This window comes from Lemur catta, chromosome 6, assembly GCF_020740605.2.
Source record: "Lemur catta isolate mLemCat1 chromosome 6, mLemCat1.pri, whole genome shotgun sequence".
In the NCBI taxonomy this organism is placed as follows: Eukaryota; Metazoa; Chordata; class Mammalia; order Primates; family Lemuridae; genus Lemur; species Lemur catta.
In genome coordinates this window covers 56,988,375-57,014,957 of record NC_059133.1, presented here as the reverse complement: position 1 = coordinate 57,014,957, position 26,583 = coordinate 56,988,375, and the positions used below count along the sequence as shown (strand labels likewise).

At 41.8% G+C, this 26,583-nt stretch overlaps 1 protein-coding gene and 1 non-coding gene across 4 annotated transcripts in view; both read right to left on the bottom strand.

The window, feature by feature from the left end:
* Nucleotides 1–16,650, bottom strand: part of TFCP2 (transcription factor CP2) — a 52,304-nt gene extending 35,654 nt beyond the window's left edge. For all 3 annotated transcript variants that reach the window (XM_045554901.1, XM_045554902.1, XM_045554904.1), the window contains exon 1: nucleotides 15,828–16,650. In XM_045554901.1, coding sequence (XP_045410857.1) covers nucleotides 15,828–15,949 — 122 coding nt within the window. In that variant the 5' untranslated portion in view covers nucleotides 15,950–16,650. The remainder of the gene's footprint in view (nucleotides 1–15,827) is intronic.
* Nucleotides 7,711–7,817, bottom strand: LOC123640857. The gene has a single exon (XR_006736099.1). It is a non-coding gene; the product is annotated as a U6 spliceosomal RNA (small nuclear RNA).
* Nucleotides 16,651–26,583: the final 9,933 nt, after the last annotated feature.

The following is a 26,583-nucleotide window of genomic DNA, read 5'->3' as shown; positions in this document are numbered from 1 at the left end:
CCACTTTGTGAAAAGAATCAAAGTAAAATAATAATTGTATATGGATGACAAAAGTCTTAGAATAGCCATGGGTAAAGAGACAATTGACAAAGAAAGTTGGTTATTTTTGTAGCATACAATTTAACATAATAACCATAATTATTTACTGATAACATACACTAAGACATATCAGAATTTTAGGAATCTCATACTATATAGGAACATATATTAATAACATGTTTATATAAATATAGCCCAAAGAAGTTAAATATTTCATATTTGATAATGCTTCCAGTATGCTTTTAACATACCACATAAGCCCAATATGTTTTTCTTAGACTTTCAGTGGCCCTAATATTTAAAAAGCTAGTTTGAGGTCAAAAAGATGAGATTTAGAATTTTGATTTTGGAAAGTTTGTCAAATAACAAAAGCTTAAAACACTTGCTGTCATAAAATACTTGTCATAAAACAGGATCACAGGTTACTATAAAATTATGGTCATTCATTTAGCCAAATTGATAATTCAAAGATTTTAAAAAGCAAAAACCTTACTCTTTAAAAGATAGGAGATTCGGTTTCCCAATCATAAGAACTAATATAGACAAACTGAAAGACAAGCTAATAAAGAGGCAAACTCAATCTGTCTCTCTCTCCTCCCTCCCTTTTTTCTTTTGCAGTTTATTTGAAAAGTGAACAAAAATCTTTTGTTATTTCTATTAATAGCATATGCAAATCTTGTTCAAAAGAGAAAACTAAATTTTACTTTTGCATTAGTGTATTATTAATGGCAAAGCTAATTTTAATAAAATCTAATAAACAATCTTATAAAGAAAGTGAAATGATAAGCCACAAACTGGTAGAAGATATTGGCTACATATAAAACTGACATAATATGAGTATTTAAAATATATTTTAGGCCAGGTGCAGTGGCTCACACCTGTAAATTCTAGCACTCTGGGAGGCCGGGGCGGGGTGGTGGTGGGGGATCGCTTGACATCAGGAGTTTGAGACCAGCCTGAGCAAGAGCCAGAGCCTGTCTCTATTAAAAATAGAAAAATTAGCCAGATGTGGTGGGGTGTGCCTATAATCCCAGCTACTGGGGAGGCTAAGGCAGGAGAATTGCTTGAGCCCAGGAGTTTGAGGTTGCTGTGAGCTAGGCTGATGCCACAGCACTCAGTCTACCCAGGCAACAAAGCGAAACTCTGTCTCAAAAAAAAAAAAAGGGGGGGGGGTATAGCCTATTGTTGTTATTCTACATACCTGTACAGCATGTCACTATACTAAATACTGTAGGCAACTGTAACACAAAGGTAAGCATGTGTATGCAAACATAGCTAAACAGAAAAGGTACACTAAAAGTATGGTATAAAAGCTCTGGGTGACTCAGTTGAGTGAAGAGTGAATGTAAAGGCCTAGGCATTGCTGTACACTACTTTAGACTTTATAAATGTTGCTAATTTAGACTACACTGAATTTTAACACCATTCTCTTTCTTTAATAATAAATTATCCTGAGCTTATTGTCACCGTTTTATTTTATTAACTTAAATTTTTTTTAACTTTTTGACTCTTATAATAACAGCTTAAAACACAAACACATTGTACAGCTGTACAAAAATATTTTTTCCTTTATATCCTTATTCTATAAGTTTTCTATTTTTAATTTTTTTAAACTTTTTAAACGCTTTTGTTAAAAACTAAAACACAAACATACACATTAGCCTAGGCCTACACAGAGTCAGGACCATCAAGACATCACTAGGCAAAAGAAATTTTCCAGCTCAGTTATAACCTTATAGAACCACTGCTGTATATGTAGTCCATTATTGACCAAAATGTCATTATGTGGTGCCTGACTGCATATAAGTTCTTTCTTTGTTGCTTGTAAAGTTTTTTGATTTAAAGTCTATTTTGTCTGATATTAGTACAGATACTTCTGATTTCTTCTAGTTACTATTTGCATGGAATATCCTTTCCCGTCTTTTCACTTTCAGCCTATTTATGTCTTTGGGTTGAAATGAGTCTCTTGTATAAAGCATAAAGTTGGACATTTTTTAAAAAAATCCTTTCTGTCTTTTGATTGGAAAGTTTAACTCATTTTACATTTAAAGTGATTACTGACAAGGAAGGATTTCTATTAGTTTGCTATTTGTTTTCTATTAATACATGCCTTCTAGCTTTTAGTCCCTCATTTCCTGCATGCCTGTTTTCTTTTGTACTTCATTGATTTTGTACTGAAATGTTTAAATTTTTTTCTTATTTTTTTTTGTATATATTTTTTGGCTATTTTCTTTGTGATTACCATGGGGAATTAAAATTAACATCCTAAATTTTTAACACTAATTTGAATTTATACCAGCTTAACTTCAATAACACAGAAACTCTGCTCCTTTAACAGCTCCACCCCAACCCCTTTCAGTTGCTGATGTCATAAAATTACATCTTCATACAATGTGTATCCAAAAACATAAACTATTAATTTTCATGCATTAGTCTCTTAAATTATATGGCAAAGTATGGATTACAAACCAAAGTTACAATCATACTAGCTTTTAGACTAATAATTGTGTTTTATTTAAATGCGCTAGTCTCAAATCATGTAGAAAACAAAAAGCAGGCCAGGTGTGGTAGCTCACACCTATAATCCCAACATGAAGGCCAATACAGGAGGACTGCTTGAGGCTAGGAGTTCAAGAACAGCCTGGGCAACATAGTAAGACCCCAGGCTCTACAAGAAATAAGAAAAATTAGCTGGGCATAGTAGTGGATGTCTATAGTCCCAGCCACTGGGGAGACTAAGGCAGGAAGAATGCTGGAGCTCAGCAGTTCAGGGCTGTAGTGAGCTATGATGGTGCCACTACACTCCAGCCTGGGTGATAGAGGAAGATTCTCTAAAACAAAACAAAACAAAACAAAAAGTTGAATCAAGCACCAATAATACTAGCTTTCATAATTACCCATATATTAACATTTACTGAGATTGTTATTTCTTCATATAGCTTCAAGATACTGTCTAGCTGCAAGATTCCCTTTAGCATTTCTTGCCAGGCCAAGTCTAGGGGTAACAAACTCCCTCACAGTTTTTGTCTTAATTTCTCTTTCAATTTTTAATCGTGTATATGTACTTTTAGATTGACAGATAACATTATATGCTTTAGCCATATACAACATACTGTTCTGAAGTATATACACATTGTAGAATAGTTAAATCTAGCCAATTAACAAGTGGATTACATCACACAGTTATCATTTTTAACATCTGCTCTAGTTACATTTTTCAAGAATACAATATATTGTCATTAACTAGTCACCTTGCTGTACATCTCCCTCACTTTAAAAGACATTTTTGCCAGATATAGGATTCCTGGTTGGCAGGGTTTGTTTTTTTTTTTTTCCTTTTAGCACCTTGAATATGTCAACACACTGCCTTCTGCTCTCCAGTTTCTGATTAAGAAATCTGCTGAAAATCTTTTTGAGGATTCCTTATATCTGATGAGTTGCCTTTCTCTTTCTGCTTTCAAAATTCTCTGTATCTCTGTCTTTTAACAGTTTAATTACGATGTGTCTCAGTGTAGATCTCTTTGAGTTCATTCTTCTTATAGCTAGTTCACTTCTTGGATATTTATATTCACATCTTTCATCAAATTTGCAAAGTTTTTGGCCATTATTTTTCCAAATATTCTCTCTGCCCACTTCTCTTTCTCTTTTCCTAGGACTCCTACAATGTACTCACTAGATGGTGTTCCACAGGTCCCTTTAACTCTGTTCACTTTCATTCAATATTTTTTTCTTCATATTCCTCAGACTCAATAATTAACATTGTCTATCTTCAAGTTTGCTGATTCTTTCTTCTGCCTGCTCAAACCCGCCTCTGAATCACTATACTGAATTTTTCATCAGTTGTTGTCCTTTTCAGCTCCACAATTTCTTTTTGGTTTCTCTTTAGGTTTTCTATCTCTTAATTCATATTTCCATTTTATTATACATAGTTTTTCTGACTTTCTCCATGTCTTCCTTTAATTCTCAGGGCATACTAAGACAGTTATTCTAAAACCATTGTCTAGTGCAGCAGTCCCCAACCTTTTTGGCATCAGGGACTGGTTTCATGGAAGACAATTTTTCCATGGAACGGGGTTGGGGGGCTAGAGTTCAGGCAGTGATGCAAACAATGCGGAGTGGCTATAAATACAGATGAAGTTTTGCTCACTCACCCTCAGCTCACCTCCTGCTGTGCAGCCTCCCCCCCCCCCCCGCCCCCGCCCCCAGGTTCCTAAGTTTCATGGAAGACTAATTTTCCACAAATACAGTGGCAGGGGAGCAGAGCTTTGTGGCCTGGTCCCTAACACTGACCAGTACCAGTCCATAGCCTGGGGCTGGGGACCGCAGGTCTAGTAGATCCATCATCAGGTCATTTTCAGGGATAGCTTCTGTAGGTTTATTTTTTTCCTCTGAATGGGCTATACTTTCCTGTTTCTTTGTATGCCTGGTGATTATTTTGTTGAAAACTAGACATTTGAATCCTATAATGTGGTAAATCTGGAAATTAGATTCTCCTGAAAACCAAGGGTTTGCTGGTTTTGTTTTTGTTTTTGAGGTTTGACTGCTGTAGGCTGTCTCTGTGTCAAGGATCAGCCTGAACTATAAACTTAAGATCTTCTTAGGTCTTTTCTGAGCCTTCCTACTTCCCTGGGCATGCACAATGACTTCTTAATTTCCATCATATATTTGGTTGCTTTTGATTGTCCTTGTCATCAATATCTGGCTCTCAAATGGGGGAGGGGGAATGAAGGAGAGGAGTGAAGTAAGGTGCCAGCCCTTTAAATATCCTAGATGTCACATCAGTGGTAGTGGGGTGGGTCTTGCAACAAAGAGGAGAGGTGCAACAACAATGGCCATTGCCTCCTTGCAACTTTGTGATAAAAAGCAGCAATGTTATCAGAGCAGATTTCCAATATTTGGAAGACAGGACCTTTTTTGCCCACCCTGGGTCCCATAAACTATGTGCAAGTTGCTCCAGGAATATATGCACAACTGCCTGACACGGGGCTGAGGGGTGCAAGATGGACAGTTGTTATTGTGCTAACAGCTGAAATTGAATGAAATTAACCAAAATTTACCATCCTAACCTGGAAATAATTCCCCTGGCAGTTACAAGATTTCAATAAACTCCAGAGTTCCAAAGTCGCTGCATCAGACAGATTCTGCCAGTACAATTCTGTCGAGGTGGGAAGACAGATTTTTGGTGCTTCCTACTTCGCCAACTTCCCAGAATCCTCTCTGGAATTATTTTTTAAATGAACAAAACATACACTTAGAAAGCTCTCTCTATGTAGAGAACAGACTGGATGGGTGGTACGTGTGTGCACACGCATACTTGTGCTGAGTGAGAAGCAGAGTTGGGTCAATTAAAAGGCTGTTGAAAATTAGGGACAGAAGTTACAGAAGATGATGGCAAGTAGGAAGCTCCAGGAATTGGTCCCTTCACCAAAATAACTATTGAGATGGCAAGAACTGCTCTGAAACAACTATTTAGAATGCTGGGGTCTAATCAAACACTTGCAACATCCAAAGGAGTGCTTGATGAAGAAAAAGGTTGGTGAATTTTAGCATTTGGCATAGCACAACCCTGTGAGAGGCAGCTATGGCGATGGTGGCCTGAGTTCCTGTTGTAGCTTTGTAGTGGTCAGGCAGGCAATAGGGGCCTTGTCTTCCAAAAATTGAAATTATGTGGGGGTTTTTACTTGTTTGTTTGTTTGTTTAGTTTTTTGAAACAGGGTCTCACTCTCTTGCCCAGCCTAGAGTCCAGTGGCGTTGTCATAGCTCACTGCAACCTCAAACTCCTGGGTTAAAGCGATCCTCCTGCCTCAGCCTCCAAAGTAGCTGGGACTACAGGTACACACCACCATGCCTGGCTAATTTTTCTATTTTTTCATAGAGATGGGGGTCTTACCATGTTGCGCAGGTTGGTCTTAAACTCCTGGCCTCAAGTGGTCCTCCTGCCTTGTATTCCCAAAGTGCTAGGACTACAGGCTTAAGCTACTGCACCTGGCCAAGGTTATATGTTTTGATCACTACTTTTGATTGCTGAGGAGCTGCCACAGAGCCTGGCTATTGTTTCAACCCACACAGCCAAAATAATTTCCCCAGCGGCATTGGACAAGTGGATTTAAAGAGATAGAATACTTTTTTAAAAATTTCTTTTCCTATTGAATATACGCATCTTAAGAAATCTGTCAATTCATTGAAAGACCACACAGATAAAAGAAGAGATCACAGTAATCACACACAACCAGGAAAATACTCTTTGCAAAAACAGTTTGGAAAAGTCACTGAACAAATGGACTACTGTGACTTTCATCAAGTAACAACCGTAATCCCTGTGGAGGGAGTGGAATCTGATTTCCAGAGTTACCACATTACAATACACAAAATGTCCATTTCTCAGCAAAAATTTGTAGAGCAACCAAAGAAACAGGAAAGTATGGCCCATTCATAGGAAAAAAAAAAAAGAAATTGACCAAAACCAAACCAGAGTAAGCCTCAAAAATGGACTTACCAAAGATTTGTTTTGTTTTTTTTGAAACAGAGTCTCGCTTTGTTGCCCATGCTAGAATGAGTGCCGTGGCGTCAGCCTAGCTCACAGCAACCTCAGACTCCTTGGCTTAAGCGATCCTACTGCCTCAGCCTCCCAAGTAGCTGGGACTACAGGCATGCGCCACTATGCCCGGCTAATTTTTTTTTTTCTATATAGATTTTTAGTTGGCCAGATAATTTCTTTCTATTTTTAGTAGAGATGGGGTCTCGCTCTTGCTCAGGCTGGTCTCGAACTCCTGATCTCGAGCGATCCACCCGCCTCGGCCTCCCAGAGTGCTAGGATTACAGGCGTGAGCCACTGCGCCCGGCCTTACCAAAGATTTTAAATTAACTGTCTTAAATATGTTCAAAGAGCTGAAAGAAACCATGAACAGAAACTAAAGGAAATTGAGAGAACAATGTATAAACAAGTAAAGAATATCAATAAAAAGAAAAAACTGAAATTGTGGACCAAAAAATAGTGAAATATAAAAATTTCACTATAGGGTTCAACAGCAAACTTGAACAGGCAGAAGAATCACTAAACACAACAATAGGACAACTGAAATTACTTAAGCTGAAGAGCAGAAAGAAAAATGAATGAAGGAAAATGCCCAAAACAGTGGCTCATGCCTGTAATCCCGCACTTTGGGAGGTTGAGGTGGGAGGATCACTTGATGCCAGGAGTTCAAGACCAGCCTGGGAAAGGCAATGAGACTCCATCTTTACAAATAAAGAAAAAAAAAATTAGCCAGGCATGGTGGTATGCCTCTATTATAGTGCTAACTACTTGGGAGGCTGAAGTGGCAGAATGGCTTGAGCCCACGAGTTTGAGGCTCTGGTAACAGCAATGATAATACCACTGCATTCCAGCCTGGGAGACAGAGCTAGACCCTGCCTTCAGAAAAAAAAACAAGAAGAAAAGAAAAAGAACAGAGCTCAGGGGACTATTGGGATACCATTAAGTGTACAAATAACTAAATCAAGCTAATTAACATATGTATTACCTCATATATTTACCACTTTTTTTGTGGTGAAAACACATAAAAGCTACTCTACTCTCTTAGCAATTTTCAAGTAAGGAGTATATTTTTATTAACTATAGTCACCACGATGTACAATAGATCTCTTGAACTTATTCCTCCTAACTGAAATTTTAAAAATACAGAACCATTCACCAATTTGGATGTCATCCTTGCTCAAGGACCATGCTAATCTTCTCAGTATTGTTCCAATTTTAATATATATGCTGCTGCAGTGAGCACTAAACAACACACTCTTAAACACCGAATGAGTGAAAAGATGAAATCACTAAGGAGATTAGAAAAATACTTTTGAGGCCGGGCGAGGTGGCTCACGCCTGTAATCCTAGCACTCTGGGAGGCTGAGGCGGGTGGATCGCTCGAGGTCAGGAGTTCGAGACCAGCCTGAGCAAGAGCAAGACCCCGTCTCTACTAAAAAAATAGAAAGAAATTATCTGGCCAACTAAAAATATATATAGAAAAAATTAGCCGGGCATGGTGGCACATGCCTGTAGTCCCAGCTACTTGGGAGGCTGAGGCAGTAGGATCGCTGAAGCCCAGGAATTTGAGGTTGCTGTGAGCTAGGCTGACGCCACGGCACTCACTCTAGCCAGGGCAACAAAGTGACACTCTGTCTCAAAAAAAAAAAAAAAAGACTTAAGTCAAAATTACTCGTTGATCCATGGGCTGCAGAATGGATGTTGTGTTAGGCATAAAAACAATATTAATCTCCTTGAACATCTCCATCTAAGCTCTTGGGTAAGCAAGTGCATTGTCAATGAGCAGTAATATTTTGAAAGAAATCTTTTTTTCTGAAAAGTAGGTCTCAATAGTGTGCTTAAAATATTCAGTAAACCATGCTAAAAACAGATTTTTTTTTTTTTTTTTTTGAGACAGAGTCTCAATCTGCTGCCCAGGCTAGAGTGCCGTGGCGTCAGCTTAGCTCACAGCAACCTCAGACTCCTGGGGTCAAGCGATCCTCCTGGCTCAGCCTCCTGAGTAGCTGGAACTATAGGCATGCACCACCATGCCCAGCTAATTTTTCTACATATATTTTTAGATGTCCATATAATTTCTTTCTATTTTTAGTAGAGATGGGGTCTGGCTCTTGCTCAGGCTGGTCTCGAACTCCTGAGCTCAAACAATCCACCCGCTTCGGCCTCCCAGAGTGCTAGGATTACAGACATGAGCCACCCTGCCCGGCCTAAAACAGATGTTTTTAACAAAGCCTGTTGTCCAGGCTTTGTTGGTCCATTGATAAAAGCACATGCAGAGTAGATATAGCATAATTCTTAAAGGCCCTAGGATTTTCTGAATGGTAAATGGGCAGTGGCTTCAACTTAAAGTCACCAGCTTCATTAGCCCCTAACAACAGTCAGCCTGTCCTTTGAAGCTTTGAAACCGGGCATTGACTTCTCTCTACCTCTGAAAGTCCTAAATGCCATCTTCTTCTAATAGAAGACTATTTCACTGTTTCATCTACATTGAATATCTGTTGTTTAGTGCAGCCACCTTCATCAATGATCTTAGCTAGACCTTCTGGAAAACCTGCTGCAGCTTCTAATAATACATCAGCACCTGCTGCTTCACCTTGCACTTTGACGTTATGAAGATGACTTTTTTCCTTAAGCCTAAATCAACCTCTGCTAGCTTCAACCTTTTCTTCTGCATCTTCCTTACCTCTCCTGGCCTTTACAGAATTGAAGAGAGTTAGAGTCTTGCTTTGGATTAGGCTTTGGCTTAAGGGAATCTTGTGGCTGGTTTGATCTTCTATCCAGACCACTAAGATTTCTCAATATTAGTAATAAGGATATTTCACTTTCTTATCATTCATATGTTCACTGGAGTAGCACTGTTAATTTCCTTCAAGAACTTTTCCTTTGCATTCACAACTAGGTTAACTGGCATAAGAGACCTAGCTCTTGGCCTGTCTGGGCTGTCAGCATGCCTTCCTCACTGAGCTTAATCATGTCTATTTTTTTATTTAAAGTGAGAAACATGTGCCTCTTGTTTTCACTTGAACACTTTGAGGCTGTTATTGGGTTATTAACTGGCCTAACTGCAATATTGCTGTGTCTTAGGGAATCAGGAGGCCCAAGGAGAAGGAAAGAGATGGGGGAATGGCCAGGTTAGTGGAGCAGTTAGAAGACACACAACATTTATCAATTAAGTTTGCTGTCATATAGGTACAGTTCTTGGTGCCAAAATTAAAATAGTAACATCAAAGATCACTGACCACAGATAACCATCACAGATTTTAATAATAATGAAAAAGTTTTGAAATATTGTGAGAATTACCAAAATGGGACACAGAGAGAGGAAGTGAACACATGCTGTTGGAGAAATGGCACCCATAGACTTGCTGGATACAAGGTTGCCAAAAACTTTCAATTTGTAAAAACACAGTATCTGTGAGGTGCAATAAAGTGAAGTGCAATAAAACAAGGTGTACCTGTATCTGGTAAAGGTTTACTATCCAGAATATATAAAGAACTCTTAAAACTCAACAGCAGATCTTGGGGGGGGGGAGGGAACAACTCAACAGCAAAATGACAACAACCCAATTAAAAACTGGGAAAAAGACTTGAATAGATACGTCTGCAAAGAATGTATACCAGTGGCTAACAAGCACATTAAAAGATGTTCAATATCATTGGTCATTAAGGAAATGCAAATCAAAACCACAATGAAATACTAATTCATAGCACTAGGATGTCTGTACAAATTTATTTATTTATTTATTTTTGAGACAAAGTCTCGACCTCTTGCCTGGGCTAGAGTGCCATGGCATCAGCCTAGCTCACAGCAACCTCAAACTCCTAGGCTCAAGCGATCCTCCTGCCTCAGCCTCCCAGGTAGCTGGGACTGCAGCCATGCACCACCATGCCTGGCTAATTTTTTCTATTTTTAGTTGTTTGGCTAATTTCTTTCTATTTATAGTAGAGATGAGGTCTTGCTCTTGCTCAGGCTGGTCTCAAACTTCTGAGCTCAAGTGATCCGCCCACCTCAGCCTCCCAGAGTTCTAGGATTACAGGCATGAGCCACTGCGCCCAGCCCCCCAATTTTTTTTTAAATGGAGAATAACAAGCATTGGTGAAAATGTGGAGAAATAGTAACCCTGTACAATGCTGTGGGTAAAAATGGTTCAGTTGCCACGTAAAACTATTTGGTGGTTCTTCAAAAAGGTAAACACAGATTGATTGATTGATTGATTCTTTTTAATTTATTTATTTTGGAGATGAGGTCTTGCTCTATTGCCCAGGCTAGAGTGCAGTGGCAGTATCATAGCTCACAGCAACCTCAAACTCCTGGGCTCAAGCAGGCAGTCCTCCTGCCTCAGCCTCCCAAGTAGTTGTGACTACAGGCATTGACCAACATGCCCAGCTAATTTTTCTTATTTTTTGTAGAGACAGGAGTCTCACTATGTTGCCCAGGCTGTTCTCCAACTCCTGGCCTCATGCAATCCTCCTGACTTGGCCTCCCAAAGGGCTAGGATTACAGGCGTGAGCCACTGCACCTGGCTATAAACACAGAATTAACACATGACCCAGCAATGCCAATCCTAAGTACGTATCCAAAAGAAATGAAACTATATGTCTACACAGAAACTTGTCCATGAATGTTTACAAATATTTTGTGGTCATTTACTTTATAAACATAATGTTATATAAGCATTATTCATAATAGCCAAAAGGTGGAAACAACCCAAATGTCCATCAATGGGTGAATAAACAAATTGTGGTGTATACATACAAAAACCTGTATTAGTCAGCCATAAAAAAGAATGAAAGACTGAAGCAGTGAAATACACTACAATGTGAATGAACCCCGAAAACATGTTAAATGAAAGAAACCAGACATGAAAGATCACATACTACATGATTCCTTTTTTATAAAATATCCAGAATGGGTGCTTACCAGGGAAAGGGGGAATGGGAAGCAACTGCTTAATAGGGTTTTCTTTTGGGGTGATGAAAACATTTCGAAACTAGATAGGGGTGGTGGTTGCACAACACTGACATCATACTAAATACCAGTAAATTGTTCACTTTAAAATGGTTAAATTTATGTTAACCTCAATTTTAAAAAAATGAAATAAGAGAAAGGGAGAAGAGCCTTTTAAACACACAATTTAATTTCTTTTACTCATTTTTTTCTATAACTCTATTAAGATACAATTCACATACCATACAATTCACCCACTTAAACTGTACAACTCAGGACTGGGCATGGTGGCTCATGCTTGTAATCCGTAATCCTAGCACCCTTGGAGGCTGAGGCTAGAGGATCACTTGAGGTCAGGAGTTCCACACCAGCCTCAGCAAAAATGAGACCCTGTCTCTGCTAAGGATAGAAAGAAATTAGTCAAGCAACTAGAAATAAAAAATAATAATAAAAAAAAAATAAGCCGGGCATGGTGGCCGGCGTACCGGTAGTCCCATCTAGCTACTTAGAAGGCTGAGGCAGGAGGATTGTTTGAGCCTAGGAGTTTGAGGTTGCTGTGAGCTAGGCTGACACCATGGCACTCCAGCCAGGGCAACAGAGCAAGGCTCTGTCTCAAAAAATAAATAAATAAATAAATAAATAAATAAACTGTACAATTTAATTGTCTTTACTATAGTAAGAATTGTGTAACCTTTATCATAAACATTTTTATCACTCCAAAAAGAAACCCCAGGCCAGATGTGGTAGCTCATACCTGTAATCCTAGCACTCTGGGAGGCCGAGGCAGGAGGATTGTTTGAGCTCAGGAGTTCGAGACCAGCCTGAGCAAGAGAGAGACCCCGTCTCTACTAAAAATAGAAAAAATTAGCTGGGTGTGGTGGCACATGCCTGTAGTCCCACCGAGCCCAGGAGTCTGAGGTTGCTGTGAGCTAGGCTGACACCACTGCACTCTAGACCGGGCAAGAGAGTGAGACTCTGTCTCCAAAAAAAAGAAACCCCGTACCCATTAGCAGTCACTTCCCATTCCTTCCTCCCCCACAGCTCTGTTAAAACCACTCATCTATTTTCTTTTTCTATAGATTTGCCTATACTGGACATGTCATAGAAGTGGAATCATATGTTTGGTGGTCTTTTGTGACTGGCTTCTTTCACTCATCCTGATGTTCTCAAGGAATCTCCTTTTCTTTTTTTTTAAAGGTCATCTTGGGTGGACGCCTTTTTCAGCCTCCACCCATCTGCACCCAGATGCTCAAAAAAATAAATAAATAAAATAACAGTCATCTTGGCTTCAGATCCTTTACTTTTACTATAGTTTGTGCCATGTATCAAAATAGAAGAAAAAAGTAAGGATAATATTAGAGGTCCACTTATGAAAAGAACATTAAACAAATCCAATGAAGATGAATCTTTTAAAATATAAAGCAATAGATCTGGAGATGAAACCATTATAAGATGCAGCAGAAAACAAGTGAACTAGGGTAAAACAAATAGGTTAGGGAAAATATTCTACAAAACAAATTGTTTGTCAAAGAGAACATTTTCCCTAATAAAGGTGTAAGAAGAGAGACTGATCCATCGATTTTTTTTTTTTTTTGAGACAGGGCCTTGCTCTGTCACCTGGAATAGAGTGCAGTGGGGTCATAATAGCTCACTGCAACCTCCAATTCCTGGGCTCAAGCAATCCTCCTGCCTCAGCCTCCTGAGTAGCTGGGACTACAGCCCCACGCCACCATGTTTGGCCAATTTTTCTATTTTTTGTAGAGAGAGGGTCTTGCTCTTATTCAGGCTGGTCTCGGAACTCCTGGCCTCAAGCAATCCTCGCATCTTGGCCTCCCAAAGTGCTAGGATTACAGACATGACCCACCTCGCCCAGCCATCATAGACTCTTAGAACCAGTTGCAAAGATTATTGGTGGAGAGTGGTATGAAAAGATCACAAGCTCTTATTAAAAGGAGAAACAGGAAGAGCAAAGAATCATTGTCTTTATGTATACAAACTCCTCTATGTAGTGTTTCTCCAAATGTAGTCCCTGGATTACCTGCATCAAAATCATGTAAGGGAACTTGTTTCAAAAATCTCATTTCTGGTCTGTGCCCCAGACAATCAATGGAGATGGGACCATGTAAACTGTATTTTTAATAAGCACTCCAGATGACTCTTACGAATACTAAAGTTTGAGAACCAATATCTAATTGACACAAATTAAAGCAAAAGATTAAATGTGTCTAAGAGTCAAAAAAGTAGTGAAAAGTACATAATACATGAAAAAGAGGAAGGTAAAAAAAAGCAAAGGAAGAAGTATTTAAAATTTTGGCACCTTGTGCTCTCAAGAAAACAAAGTGATGTTTGAAAACTGTTGTGGATTTGATGTTGGAAAAAAAATTCTAAATGTGTAAGTATACAAGCCATTCTAATATCTGTGAAGACCACACAGGGTATGATTTGGAAAGCATTTAAATGTAAGGTCATATGGTATAAAGACCATATAGTAGTACACACAGTAGATGAACAAATATTTGCTGATGATATTAACTATTTTTATAACAAGTACAGTTACATTTAATTATTTCCATCCTAAACTCTGGTAACCTAAACAGAATCAAACTTTTTGCTGTGGTAATCTTTACACAAACAACAGCATAAAAATTATCAAATATTGGCCAGGTGAGGTGGCTCACGCCTGTAATCCTAACACTTTGGGAAGCTGAGGTGGGAGCATGTTCCAGGCCAGGAGTTCAAGACTAGCCTGAGCAAGAGCAAGACCTCATCTCTACAGAAACACAGAAAATATCAGCCAAGCATGGTAGCCCATGCCGGTAGTCCCAGCTACTTGGGAGGCTGAGGCAGGAGGATCACTTGAGCCCAGGAGTTTGAGGTTGCAATGAGCTATGATGAGGCCACTGCACTCTAGCCTGGGATACAGAGCAAAACCCTGTCTCAAAAAAAAAAAAGAAAAAAAGAAAAAAATTATCAAATATGTCAGATACTAATGTGAAAGCTCAGGGTCAGGGCATTTACTCTCAGACCAAATTAATCTCTATTTTTATGGTCAGACTTAAGTAAACAAGGACAGGCAAAACTACAGTTAAATTTCAGCTTCTCATGACTAAGAACATTCCATGATAGAATTCAAATTTCCCTGAAAATCACTAAAATATTTATATAAGGATAGCCTTTATTATTCTAACTGTAAGCAAAGACTCCTGAAGATGCTTAAGTATTAAGTTCTAACTCATCATTTTCCTGCAGTAAGAAAGGAACTTTACATAACTTTTAAAGGATCTCACTAGCAGGTTGAAAACTTTGTCCACTTTCCCTATAAAAAGGATCTTTCCCCTATAAATTCATAAACCCAATGAAAGTGTTAAATTCTAGTCTCTTGACTCACTTAGAGTAAGCCTTATAATGCGTTAGGAAACCCAATTATAGTCCCATCTAACACTAAAATGTAGATGTTTCAACATTTCCACACATGATTCTTGCATATCTATAAATGAAACAAACTATACTGGGGGAATGGGTAGCCAATGCATACAAATAAATTACATAGGCAGTAATGCAGCATTCAAACGAAATTTTTACTCTGTTATCAACAATTAGCTTGAGGCTGGGCATGGTGGTTCACGCCTGTAATCCTAGCACTCTGGGAGGCTGAGGCAGGAGGATCACTTGAGCTCAGGAGTTTGAAACCAGCCTGAGCAAGCGAGACCCCATCTCTACTAAAAACAGAAAAATTAGCCGGGGCATGGTGGCGCGCGCCGGTAGTCCCAGCTACTCAGGAGGCTGAGGCAGTAGGATCACTTGAGCCCAGGAGTTTGAGGTTGCTGTGAGCTTGCGGACACCACAGCACTCTACTTAAGGCAACAGAGTGAGACTCTGCCTCAAAAAAAAAAACAAACCAAAAACCCAATTAGCTTAATACATGAAGATCTGGAAGTATCTAAAAGTTCTCTTTGCCACTTTCAAGGCTTATGTTTTAAAAGTCAGAAACCCTAGAATTAAGTAAAGCCTTAAGGCAGGCCAGTGAAGATACAGCAGTGCACCTTGGCACAAAGCCTCTCAATATTCATCTGGTTGCTAATCAAGGTCCACTCTTCCTTCTTCCACCGATCCTGCACAGACTTCCCATTGCCTATAATCTTTTTCCGTTTCTTCCACAACATTCAATACTCAAAGCAACAAAAGAACAAGTCCCTTTTCCCAACCGCAGACAGCTTTCCAAACTCTATGCACCTTCTCTCCCCCACCTCTTTCTTACTCTCTATCCTGCCTTTGTTACTAAGAAGGTCTGGGGAAAATCTCACTCACCTCATGCTATAGGCACCAGCACCCAGTTCCTGGCCGATCCCGGACAGGCTAGCATCAAAGTCCTGCACCAGCCCGGATTCAATCACTTCATCTGCCAGAGGCAGCTTCAGAGCCCAGGCCATCCTGGCTCCTTCCTTGCCCCAGGAGACGCCGTTTCTTGTACAAAGGCGCGGAGCGTGATTCTACCCAACAGGGGCAAGACAGTAGAAAACTCCAAACCAAGATCTCTCACGCAGTGCCTACCAGCCACCCTCAAGCCCGATCAGCAGTGCCCGCACAACTAATCTCCCGTACACTTGATTCCTCGCTATTGGCTGTCCCGGCTTCCAAAAATCCCTCCTATCCAGCTCTCAAGAACGTGAGGCCCCTTTTTGCTCAACTATTCCAGACTTTCCAGAGGCAGCTCTGGACTCCCGCACTCCCGCGCCTTGGGCTATCCCCTTTAGCTAGTGGTGATTGTTCGCTGCTTTCCAGACAACCAGCGGCAGCCGCAGGACGCCGGCCGGGCGCTACCACGCTGCTTTAGCACCTTTTCCCCCGCCCCCTTCTGCTGGAAGCCCCCTCCCTCCCGGGACCCGCTCTGTCTTTCCCCTCCAGGCCTCGCTTCCGGTCAGTCCCCAAATCACTTCCGGTCACCCCTTTTCAACCCCGCCACTCTCAGAATCAAATCCAAGTTTCCGCTGAGCCGACTCCCCGCCCTCTGTAGCCCCCCAAGGCCTGGAAACATGGAAGACGAAAGTCCAGCATAGGCTTGAAACCCAGACTCGCCAGGGTCTTCCACCGCCCGCCGCCCCAGCGCCAACCAATCATGGCGCCCTCTACCTTCGCCGGTCCGACAAACATGACGTCACCTTGGCGGCCGCCAATGAGGAAGAGACTTCGTCGGCCTCGACAGCGATGATAGGCTAGGTAAGCCACGGCTCCCCGCCCCCGGAGATAGGCTGGGCGATCGCAGACAGGACTTGGCGTGCGTCACGGTTTAAACGTCTCAGTGTGGCTATCTGAGATTTGGGACCTGGTGTGTACGAAGTCAGCGCTCTGGGGCGTGGGAGGAGCTCTCCATGTAGCCTTACCGAACCCTCTCCACCCCGGGTGGACTCTTGGACGGTTTTCCGAACGCTCCCTACGTGTGCACGTTTGCTTCTGCTCATCTTCCTGTCTCCTTAAACTCACCTCTGCAGAGGTCAAGACCCTGCTGAAGTCCCACTTCCCTCGATATTCATCTTATCTTCCGCATTCTCCCTAGTGCGTTTGAACAGGAAAGCATGAAGTAGATGTTGGGGGAGGAAGGTGTTGGAATTTGAAAGATCTGAAAATAAATTTGACCTGGCATTTTCACTTCTTTACTAGTTTGGTGACTTAAGAATTATTGCTTAATCATACCTCCTCTACCTTCCTCTAAGGATTAAGTAATAATGGCCATCGTGTTAAGTATCAACTACTGCTAGGAACTTTATTGTATTATCAGTAGTCGTCAAAACAATCTTGTAATTAGAATTATAATTCTAGAGGTAAGTATAATGACCCTCGTTTTGCCACTAAGGAGACAAAGCTAAGGGCTTAAATTGGCCAGAGCTAAATTGGCATGCCAACTTCAGAGCTGATTCCAAAGCCTGGCATTTTTCACTGCAGGACATTGCCTATATGTAAAAGTATTGGTTCACTGTTGTAATCCATTACTGAATTTTTAAAAACGTGCCTTGAATTATGCTTTTGTATGTGTCTACTTGACTCACTAGACTGATATAAAGAATAGGAAATAGGTCTTTTTCAAGCTTCTGTTTTATGTATCCCTTGATATAGTTCTGCAATAAGTAGAACTTTTAAAAAGATACTTTATTGAATGTAAAAAGGAAAGAAAGAGGAATAAGAGAAAGGAAAGAAGTTGACGTGAAGTTGATAGCATGCCCCAGTTTCAGCCCTACATGTCTCTCTGAGAGCTCTTGGCTTAAACCTGTTTTCTTACCTTGGTAAGAGCCAGTTTTATCTCAAAATGTGTGTCTATAAGTGAAGGAACGTGTCCTGAGCTCAGAGACTAAAAAAGAGATATCATTTGGAGATTCTTTGTACAACATTATATCCAGGGTATTTTAAAACACCTATTAGGTAGAACCATGCTTTGTTTGAACAACAGTCCCATCACTAGCTGTATAAGCTTGGGCAAGTAACTTTACATCTCTGAGCCTTAGTATTTTAATCCATAAATTTGTGAAAATAATACCTCCTAAAATTGTTGTGAGGATTAAATGAGGTGCCAAAATGCAAACAAAAATAGTAGTGATTCAATAAATGTTAACTCCAGTCTCCCACTAACTAATGCACTTCTGCTTCTCAGTTAAAATTGGGTCAATATTATCATCCTATTTTAATAACATTAACTTACATTGTATGGTATGTCATAGTAGCACTTACATATATATTGTCTCATTTAATGTTCAAAAAAATTTTTGTTTTGTTTGTTTGTTTTCTTTTGAAATGAGGTTTCACTATGTTGCCCAGGCTGATCTCAAACTCCTGTGCTCAAGTGATTTTCCTGCCTCAGCCTCCTGAGTAGCTGGGATTACAGGCATGTCCCACTGCACCCAGCTTTGTTTTGTTTCTTTTTTTTTTTTTTTTTTTTGAGACAGAGTCTCACTCTGTTGCCAAGGCTAGAGTGCCGTGACATCAGCCTAGCTCACAGCAACCTCAAACTCCTGGGCTCAAGCAATCCTTCTGCCTCCGCCTCCCGAGTAGCTGGGACTACAGGTATGCACCACCATGCCCAGCTAATTTTTTCTATATATATTTTTAGTTGTCCAGATAATTTCTTTGTATTTTTAGTAGAGATGGGGTTTCACTCTTGCTCAGGCTGGTCTCAAACTCCTGAGCTCAAACAATCCACTCACCTCGGCCTCCCAGAGTGTTAGGATTACGGGCGTGAGCCACTGCATCTGGCCTGTTTTGTTTCTTAGTATGAGGAATCTGAGACTCAGAAAGGATAGAATGGTCAAGATCAAACAGACCTTTTTAGAAATTATCCTGAAAATTATCTTGTGCTTCTGCAACTCCTTTCTACTTATATGTTCTATAGAAACTCTTGTGCATACCAGGAGACTTGTACCACATATAGTAGCAAAAAAGAAGAAAACAATTGCCCACCAACAACAGAATGGATGAATTGGAGTGGAATAGAATATGATACAGCCGTGCATATGAATAAAGCTACCCTCAACTGCATGAATAAATCAGTCTTAAAATTGAGGGGGAAAATGCAGAAGTCCTCATACAGTGCAGTATCACTTTATAAAGCCCAAAAACCAGCAAAATTAAGCAATTTATCATTTTGGGAAATATACAGTTGACTCTTGAACAACACAGGTTTGAAATGCACAGGCCTACTTATGGGGTACATTTTCTCATGGCTCTGCCACCCATGAGACAGCAAGACCAACCCCTCTTCTTCCTCCTCATCTTCATCAACATGAAGATGAGGAGTATGAAGACTTCTGTGGTGACCCACTCCATTTAATGTATAGTAAATATATTTTCCTTATGATTGTCTTAACGTTTTTTTCTCTATTATAGGAACACAGCATATAATACATATAAAATAGAAAATATGCATTAATCAACTATTTGTTATCAGTAGGTTACCAATCAACGGTAGGCTATTAGTAGTTAAGTTTTGGAGGAATCAAAAATTGTTCATGGGCGGGGCACAGTGGCTCACGCCTGTAATCCTAGCACTCTGGGAGGCCAAGGTGGGAGGGTCAATTAAGGTCAGGAGTTTGAGACCAGCCTGAGCAAGAGCGAGACCCTGTCTGTACTAAAAATAGAAGAAAAAAAAAATGAGTTGGGTGTGGTGGCTTGCGCCTGTAGTCCCAGCTACTTGGGAGGCTGAGGCAGGAGGATTGCTTGAGCCCAGGAGTTTGAGGTTGCTGTGAGCTAGGCTGACGCCACGGCACTCACTCTAGCCCGGGCAACAGAGCGAGACTCTGTCTCAAAAAAAAAAAAAAAAAAAAGTTATTTATGGATTTTCAACCACACAGAGGGAGAGCACCCCAATCCCCATGTTGTTCAAGGGTCAACTGTACATATACTCCTTTAAAAATGTATGAAATAATAAACACAATTCTAAGTAGTGGTCTCGTCTAAGGAAAGGCAGGGGGAAGGGCTAGGGGAGAAACTCAAAAGTAACTTCAATAGTTATGATAGTTTACATAAGTTGAGTAGTACATGCATGAGTGATTGCTCCATCATTATACATTATAACTTACCAAAAATTTTATTCTTTTTTTTTTTTTTTTTTTTGAGACAGAGTCTCACTTTGTTGCCCGGGCTAGAGTGAGTGCCATGGCGTCAGCCTAGCTCACAGCAACCTCAAACTCCTGGGCTTAAGCAATCCTACTGCCTCAGCCTCCTGAGTAGCTGGGACTACAGGCATGCGCCACTATGCCCGGCTAATTTTTTCTATATATATTTTTAGTTGTCCAGATAATTTCTTTCTAGTTTTAGTAGAGACGGGGGTCTCGCTCTTGCTCAGGCTGGTCTCGAACTCCTGACCTTGAGCGATCCACCTGCCTTGGCCTCCCAGAGTGCTGGGATTACAGGCGTGAGCCACCGCGCCCGGCCTTTATTCTTGAATATGTAACAAATATTACGTAAGTTAGCTGACCCAAGAACTACAGTCCAGCTCCCTGATTGTGGTAGCTGGGCTTTGCATACAGTGATGCCTCCCTATTGGTGGTACAGTCCTAGGAACTGTCCACATCCAGAGCAAATCATAGGTATTAATAAGGATAGGGTCATACTGAGCCCTTCCGAAGTGCCAAACCCTAAAGACTAAGTGTTTTAGGTTTATTATCTCATTTCACCTTCACTCACCCCTGTAAGGAAGGTTACTAGGTTCATTTCATAAGTAAGGAAACTGAAGCTTAGAAAAAATAAATGGCTTGTCCAAGGCCACCCAGCTTGAGAATGGTGATGTCTGACTGACCCTGCAGTCTGGGCATGATGCTACCCTGTCTCTGTGGATGGTTATAAACTAAGAGGAATCTGCTTCTTACCTATACTTCCTTTCAGAGATGAGTTTTGAAACTTGTGGAAGTGAGAATATTGAAATCCCAGAAAATTGTGCCCATGAAGGCATATTGGACAAAGCATGTATTCTCATCCACCGAAGAATAGTTCAAAGGGAATGGATTTTTTAAAAAAAGTAGTCAAATGTTTGGAAGAGATAACTGTGCCGTATCTAGGAATATCATGGAGCCAAAATATTTAGAAAAAGACAGACGTGTACTTCTTGGAAATACTTAAGCCTAAGTTTAAATTCCAAACCAAAATGAATATTTCACAAAGGTCTCCCTTACCATTTATTAATTCTAAAATAAACAAGTGAAATGAGAGGCAACTCCTAAGCCTTGGTGCCCCCAAGTGGAATGCAGGTCAGCCTGGAGAATTATGCCCTTGAGCCCAGTTCCCCCTCAGGAAAGACTTTACGGACTGTTTACCCATGGAATTCTGTGACTGGAGGAGTGGACTTTTCCTTTCCTCTCCCTTCCCCAATGTAACTAAGAGTGAAATTGCAGTGTCAGGATTGGGAACAGGGATTCCAGGGGCAGTCCTGGGGACCCTGCCTCTGAGAAAAGACCACTACGTATTCCCCTAGAAATCCAGCACCACTCATCATAGACCAGATTTTCGCACCTGTAAGTTTATCCCACAATAAAAATCATGGCTCCTACTAGACATAATAAATAAAACCAATTAATCCAAGCAGCTGTGGCACAGAATGCCAAATTCAGTATTCTGTCTTGTTGGATAAAGTTAAGGCTCATTGTGAAGTGTTCATTTCCCTAGATTAGGTCCTGAAACTGGACACTGTTTAGATGGGACATAGCAGGGTCTACCCTGGTAGGTGAAAACATGTGGAAACCCTACTGGAAAGATCAGGACAGATAGCAACCCCACATTCCACCCACCTCTGAGATCCTATATGGGGTAAGGCTAAGCACAAAAGCTTTAGAGACAGCCCACCTGGGTTCAAATTTTGGTTCTGCTGCTCACAAAGCAACCCTGAGTAGATTCCTCATTTTCCGTGTGCTTCAATTCTCTATCTGCAAAATGATTATAATAACAGTTCTTACTTTATAGAATTACTGTAGGAATTAACTGAAATAGTGCATGTTAAGTGCTTAGAAGAGTGCCTAGCACTCCGACTAGTGATCAGTAAAGGTTAGCTATTGTTATTATTGACAAAAAGGGCACCCTACCACCTATCTCATAAGACAAATCAATTCTTTCAGAGGCTTGGGGACTCAAGCTCCCTGGGTCAGCACCCATCCATCCCGTAGCTTCCCTTTTCACTCAGTTACTCAACTCAGTTAATGTTGCTGGGTTCCTTGGTCAATTACTGAGCATTTTTACAGGAATAAGCCATTATCCAGGCAGGCATTTTTGAGGACTGGACCTCTTCACATATCCCTGCAGCCCACCCAAGGAGGTTGCAAGGCCCAGTTTGGCTCTCTGAAGGACCCTGCAGTTGGAAAGAAAGTAAATCAGTTTTCATAGCCACACAGTTGCAAGCAACCTGTGGTTCTTCTCTTCTCTCGCCTCTAGTCCAGAAGTCAGCCTGCATCTTCTCCAGTCCATAAAAGATCAGTTCCCCCTTCACAGTCGTCCACAGTACAATGAACTTCCCAGGCCTGGGAATAAAAAATACAATCTGTCCACAAACCTATCCTCTAAAGCCTTCCTGGGCCAACTGCCAGGAACCGCTCTCGACTGGTCGGAGCCAGAGCTATCAGCTCCCACTGACTTTGCTGGTGGGAGCTGCTGGGAGCTCTCTCTCTCCGGTCAGGCCCAGTTGCAGCCCAGATTCCATCACTCCCACATTCCACAGACCAACCCTGCATAGCTAAGCAGAATCCCGTCCTTACTGTCTCCCAGGAGTCTAAAGTCAGTGACTCAGCTGTCATTATCTCCTTGAAGGAGAGGGTAGGAAATGCGTTCAGTCACCCATCTGACATTTATCAAGCATCTATTGCAAGCTCCTGGCCTGTGGACTGAGGAGTCACAGCCTGGTGAGTATAGGTAATATCAGGGTTGTGAGATCTATGCAGGGGGAAGTGCTGGCTTCTATTTGATTTTTTGCTCCATTATTTCAGAGTACTGTAAATTTCCTCTGATTCCTAAGCTTTGTATCAGAGTCTTAGACATTCATTATCCCCCTGAGTGGGGGTGGGGTGATGGGGCATGGTCCAGACACGAGCACAGTGTCCGGCTCAGGAATGCTGGCTGGGTAGAATCAAAGGTGATGCCTTACTCTCACCAGTTTAGATTATGTAGCCCAGACCTCATCAATATCAGGTAGGTGTCAGGGGAGGAAGACCTGTAAGGGAAATGGCATGAACCCCACTCCTAGGAGGTAGACAAGCCTCATGACTGATGTGTTCCCAGCTCTAAGCTCAGGTGGCAGGTCTAGGGAAGAATACAAATGAAGACCCGCTTACCATAGAGCCACATTTTTATAAAGTATAACTCAAACTAACAATGGTCTAGCCTCCTATCTTGATAAGTATACTTTCATAATGACCTGGAAGGCCAGGTTTGAAGTTAGACTGCTAGGACTCCTGAAGTTCCATGCTAGAATGTGCCCCAGCCCAAGCCCTCAGCCTATTAGCTGCCTTTTCTTCCCACTCCCCATCTCTCACTGCAAAGGGCCCCATGTACATATGTAGACGCTCCAGCCTACATATCCAAGCTTGTCACCCAACTCTCCTTGGCCCCTTGGCCACTGCTGGTCTGAATGTTTATGCCCCCCCCAAATTCATTTGTTGAAATTTAATCCCCAATGTGACAGTACAGTCATCCCTCGGTATCTGCAGGGAAGTGGTTCCAGGACCCCCCAGGATACCAAAATCCATGGATGCTCAAGTCCCTTATATAAAATGGCATAGTATTTTCATATAATCTACACATTCTCCTGTAGACTTTAAATCATCTCTAGATTATTTATATTACCTAAAACAATGTAAATACTGTGTAAATAGTTGTATCATATTGGTCTTTTCTGTTTATATTATTTTTTATCTTTGTATTTTTTAAAAAACTGTATTTTCAATCTACAGTTGGTTGAATCCACAGATGCAGAACCTGGGGCTACAGAGGGCCAGCTGTATTAAGAGGCGGGGCCTTTGGGGAAGTGATTAAGTCAAATGGGGTTAGTGCCTTTATAAAAAAGGTCCAAGGGAGATTTTTTGCCCTTCCATCATGTGAGATTACAGTGAAAAGATGCCCGTATGTGAGGAAGAGGGCCCTTACCAGACACCAAATCTGCTGGCATCCTGATCTTGGACTTCCCAGTCTCCATAACTGTGAGCAATAAATTTCTATTGTTTAGAAGCCGCCTAGTCTAAGGTATTCTGTTATAGCAACCAGAACAGACTAAGGCAGCTACATCTTGGACCTACAAGTGTGTGCAGCAACAGCACAGTCTGTCTGTCCTTAGGACTCAGAGAAGATGGGTCCAGGAAGTAGGCACAGCAGAGAATTCTGAGGTCCTAGGAGTTGAGAAGGGTGGTCTACAAGGAGGAAGGATATACCCCTTGGCCCTGCAGACCCTGTGTCCCCCAGGAAGGTCGTGGTGGGAGGGCCCAAGTGGGAATCCAAGGCACTAACCCTTGTCCTCTTGCCTTGGGATTTTCCAGGTTGCAAGCTGACAGCAAAAGCCACTCCCTGCCACTTCCCTGGCCTCTGACACTGGTTCCCTTATATCTCCCCCCTGAGAAGTGAACAAGAAACAAGAAGACCAGTACAAAAGAAAAAATACTGTTTATTCCACATGACTACATCAAGTGCTTCTCCCCCATTCTCCCCTCCCCTCCCCACCTCTCCCTCCAGCCCTCAGTAGGCTTTGCCGTGGAGCTAGAACCTCAGTTAGAGCCTGGCCTACGAGGCAGGAAGGAAATCTGGGTACAGGAAGGTGATGAGATTTCCAAGAACACAAACATGTCAGGGTCTCAAATTACGAACTCAAGTGTGTTCCTTAGTCCATTTGGCCACATTCACTCCCTGGACTCCACCTGGATAAAATGCCATGGTTAGTGCAGGGTCAAAGGCCCCAGGGGATTCACCAGGCCACAGAAAGTTTTGGTCTTTCATGTAAAACAAAACTATACACAGTTAAACCATTTCTGTCCATTCTTCTCTCTTTCTATGGCAAAGGACCCACCGAGCTCTGGTTTAAGTCCAGAAAGATGCTTTCAAAACAAAATTTATATCAACTCTCTTCAGAGCCTGATGCTACCAAAGAACAAAAAAGAAATCCACCTCATAGGTGAGTGGCCCAGGCCCCAGCTCCTTCCCAGGGGTCTGGGGGAGCAAGGGCAAAGGTCATAGGCTAGTGAGCTCTGCTTTGGGTATGCTTCAGGGACACCCTGCTGGGGAATTCAGCCTGCAAACATTCTGTCCCTGATGTTGTTCCTCTGAATGACCAACCCATCTTTCCAGCAGAGGAGAAAATGGTTTAATTCTAGCTCAGCCTTGGGAAGACAGATTTAGATGAGGGAGGGGCCAAGAAAGCATGGCCAGGCCTAATTTAGGCCAGTGGTTCATGATTTTTTTTTTCCTGCCATGACACAGGATAGACAGTGCCCTCCGGCATGTCCACCACCATGGACACACCGTGGATTATATGCTATTCCCGGGTAGCAGCTGTGATCCACTTGTCTCTCCCAAAAAAGAAAGCATATGTGAAAGCAAGTGTTTGAGCATGAAAATCTGCATCTCTCTAATTTATTGAAGGGAAGTCACTGAATCCTTCACAAACTCTAGTACTTCAACTATTCTTACTGAAAACTTGTTTACAACACCCCTCCCACGTGAGTTTGTCATCTTATTCAGGCAGGTTGATAACCCTGAACTGGAGCGTGGAGCCTTCCCATTGGAGACATAGTCTCTCCTGGGAGGCTGGGTCAGGCGAGCTGCTCACCTGCTCCCTCGCCTCCACCACGCTCTGGCAGGTCTGGTTGGCCCGAATGCGGCGGGGCATGTGTGTATGTGTATGTGCACGTCTGTGTGTGTGTGTATCTGACAGTTCAGCACACAACTCTCCTCTGCTCACTGGCAGGGCTACCAAGAGGGTGGCCACACTGGCATTGCGGGGCCTGGAAGTGACCAGTAGTAAGTGGGAAAGGAAACACAGCCCACCAGAGGAAGCTGGGCTAGAGGTGGGGATGTGCCCTCACCTGGCGGTCACTCCCCTCAGGGTGAGTCACCTGAGGCACAGTGGAGGGCAACTGCTAGAGACCAGACTCTAGAAGGGTAAAAGTAGTGAAGAGAGGGGTGCTTGACCCCTTTAGGGATGGTCTACACAGCAAGTCCAGGACCATCTAAACAAATCTCTCGAGTTTTCTCCTGACCTCCTGGAGTCACATACTGAATTTTAGGGGCTATCCAGCCACAGTGAGGCTGGAAACTCACTTAGCAGCTTGGATGAGATTCCAACCCCTAATGTACTATAACGACCCCCTCCAAAGGCAAAACCCATCCTAATCTGGGGATATTGTTGACTCAGAGAAGCACTGAGGGGATTGCTTACACACATACATAGTCCTAAGACTCTGGAAAAAATGAGATTTCTCCTCCAGTATCCAAGGCTTAAAGTTACAAAGAAAAGTAGAGTTAAGTCAGCTTCCACAAGAGACCTGGGCTGTCATCATCTCTCTCAAGGATGTTGTCCTTTCCCCTAGGGCCCTGCTGTCTGGTTTATTGTTTT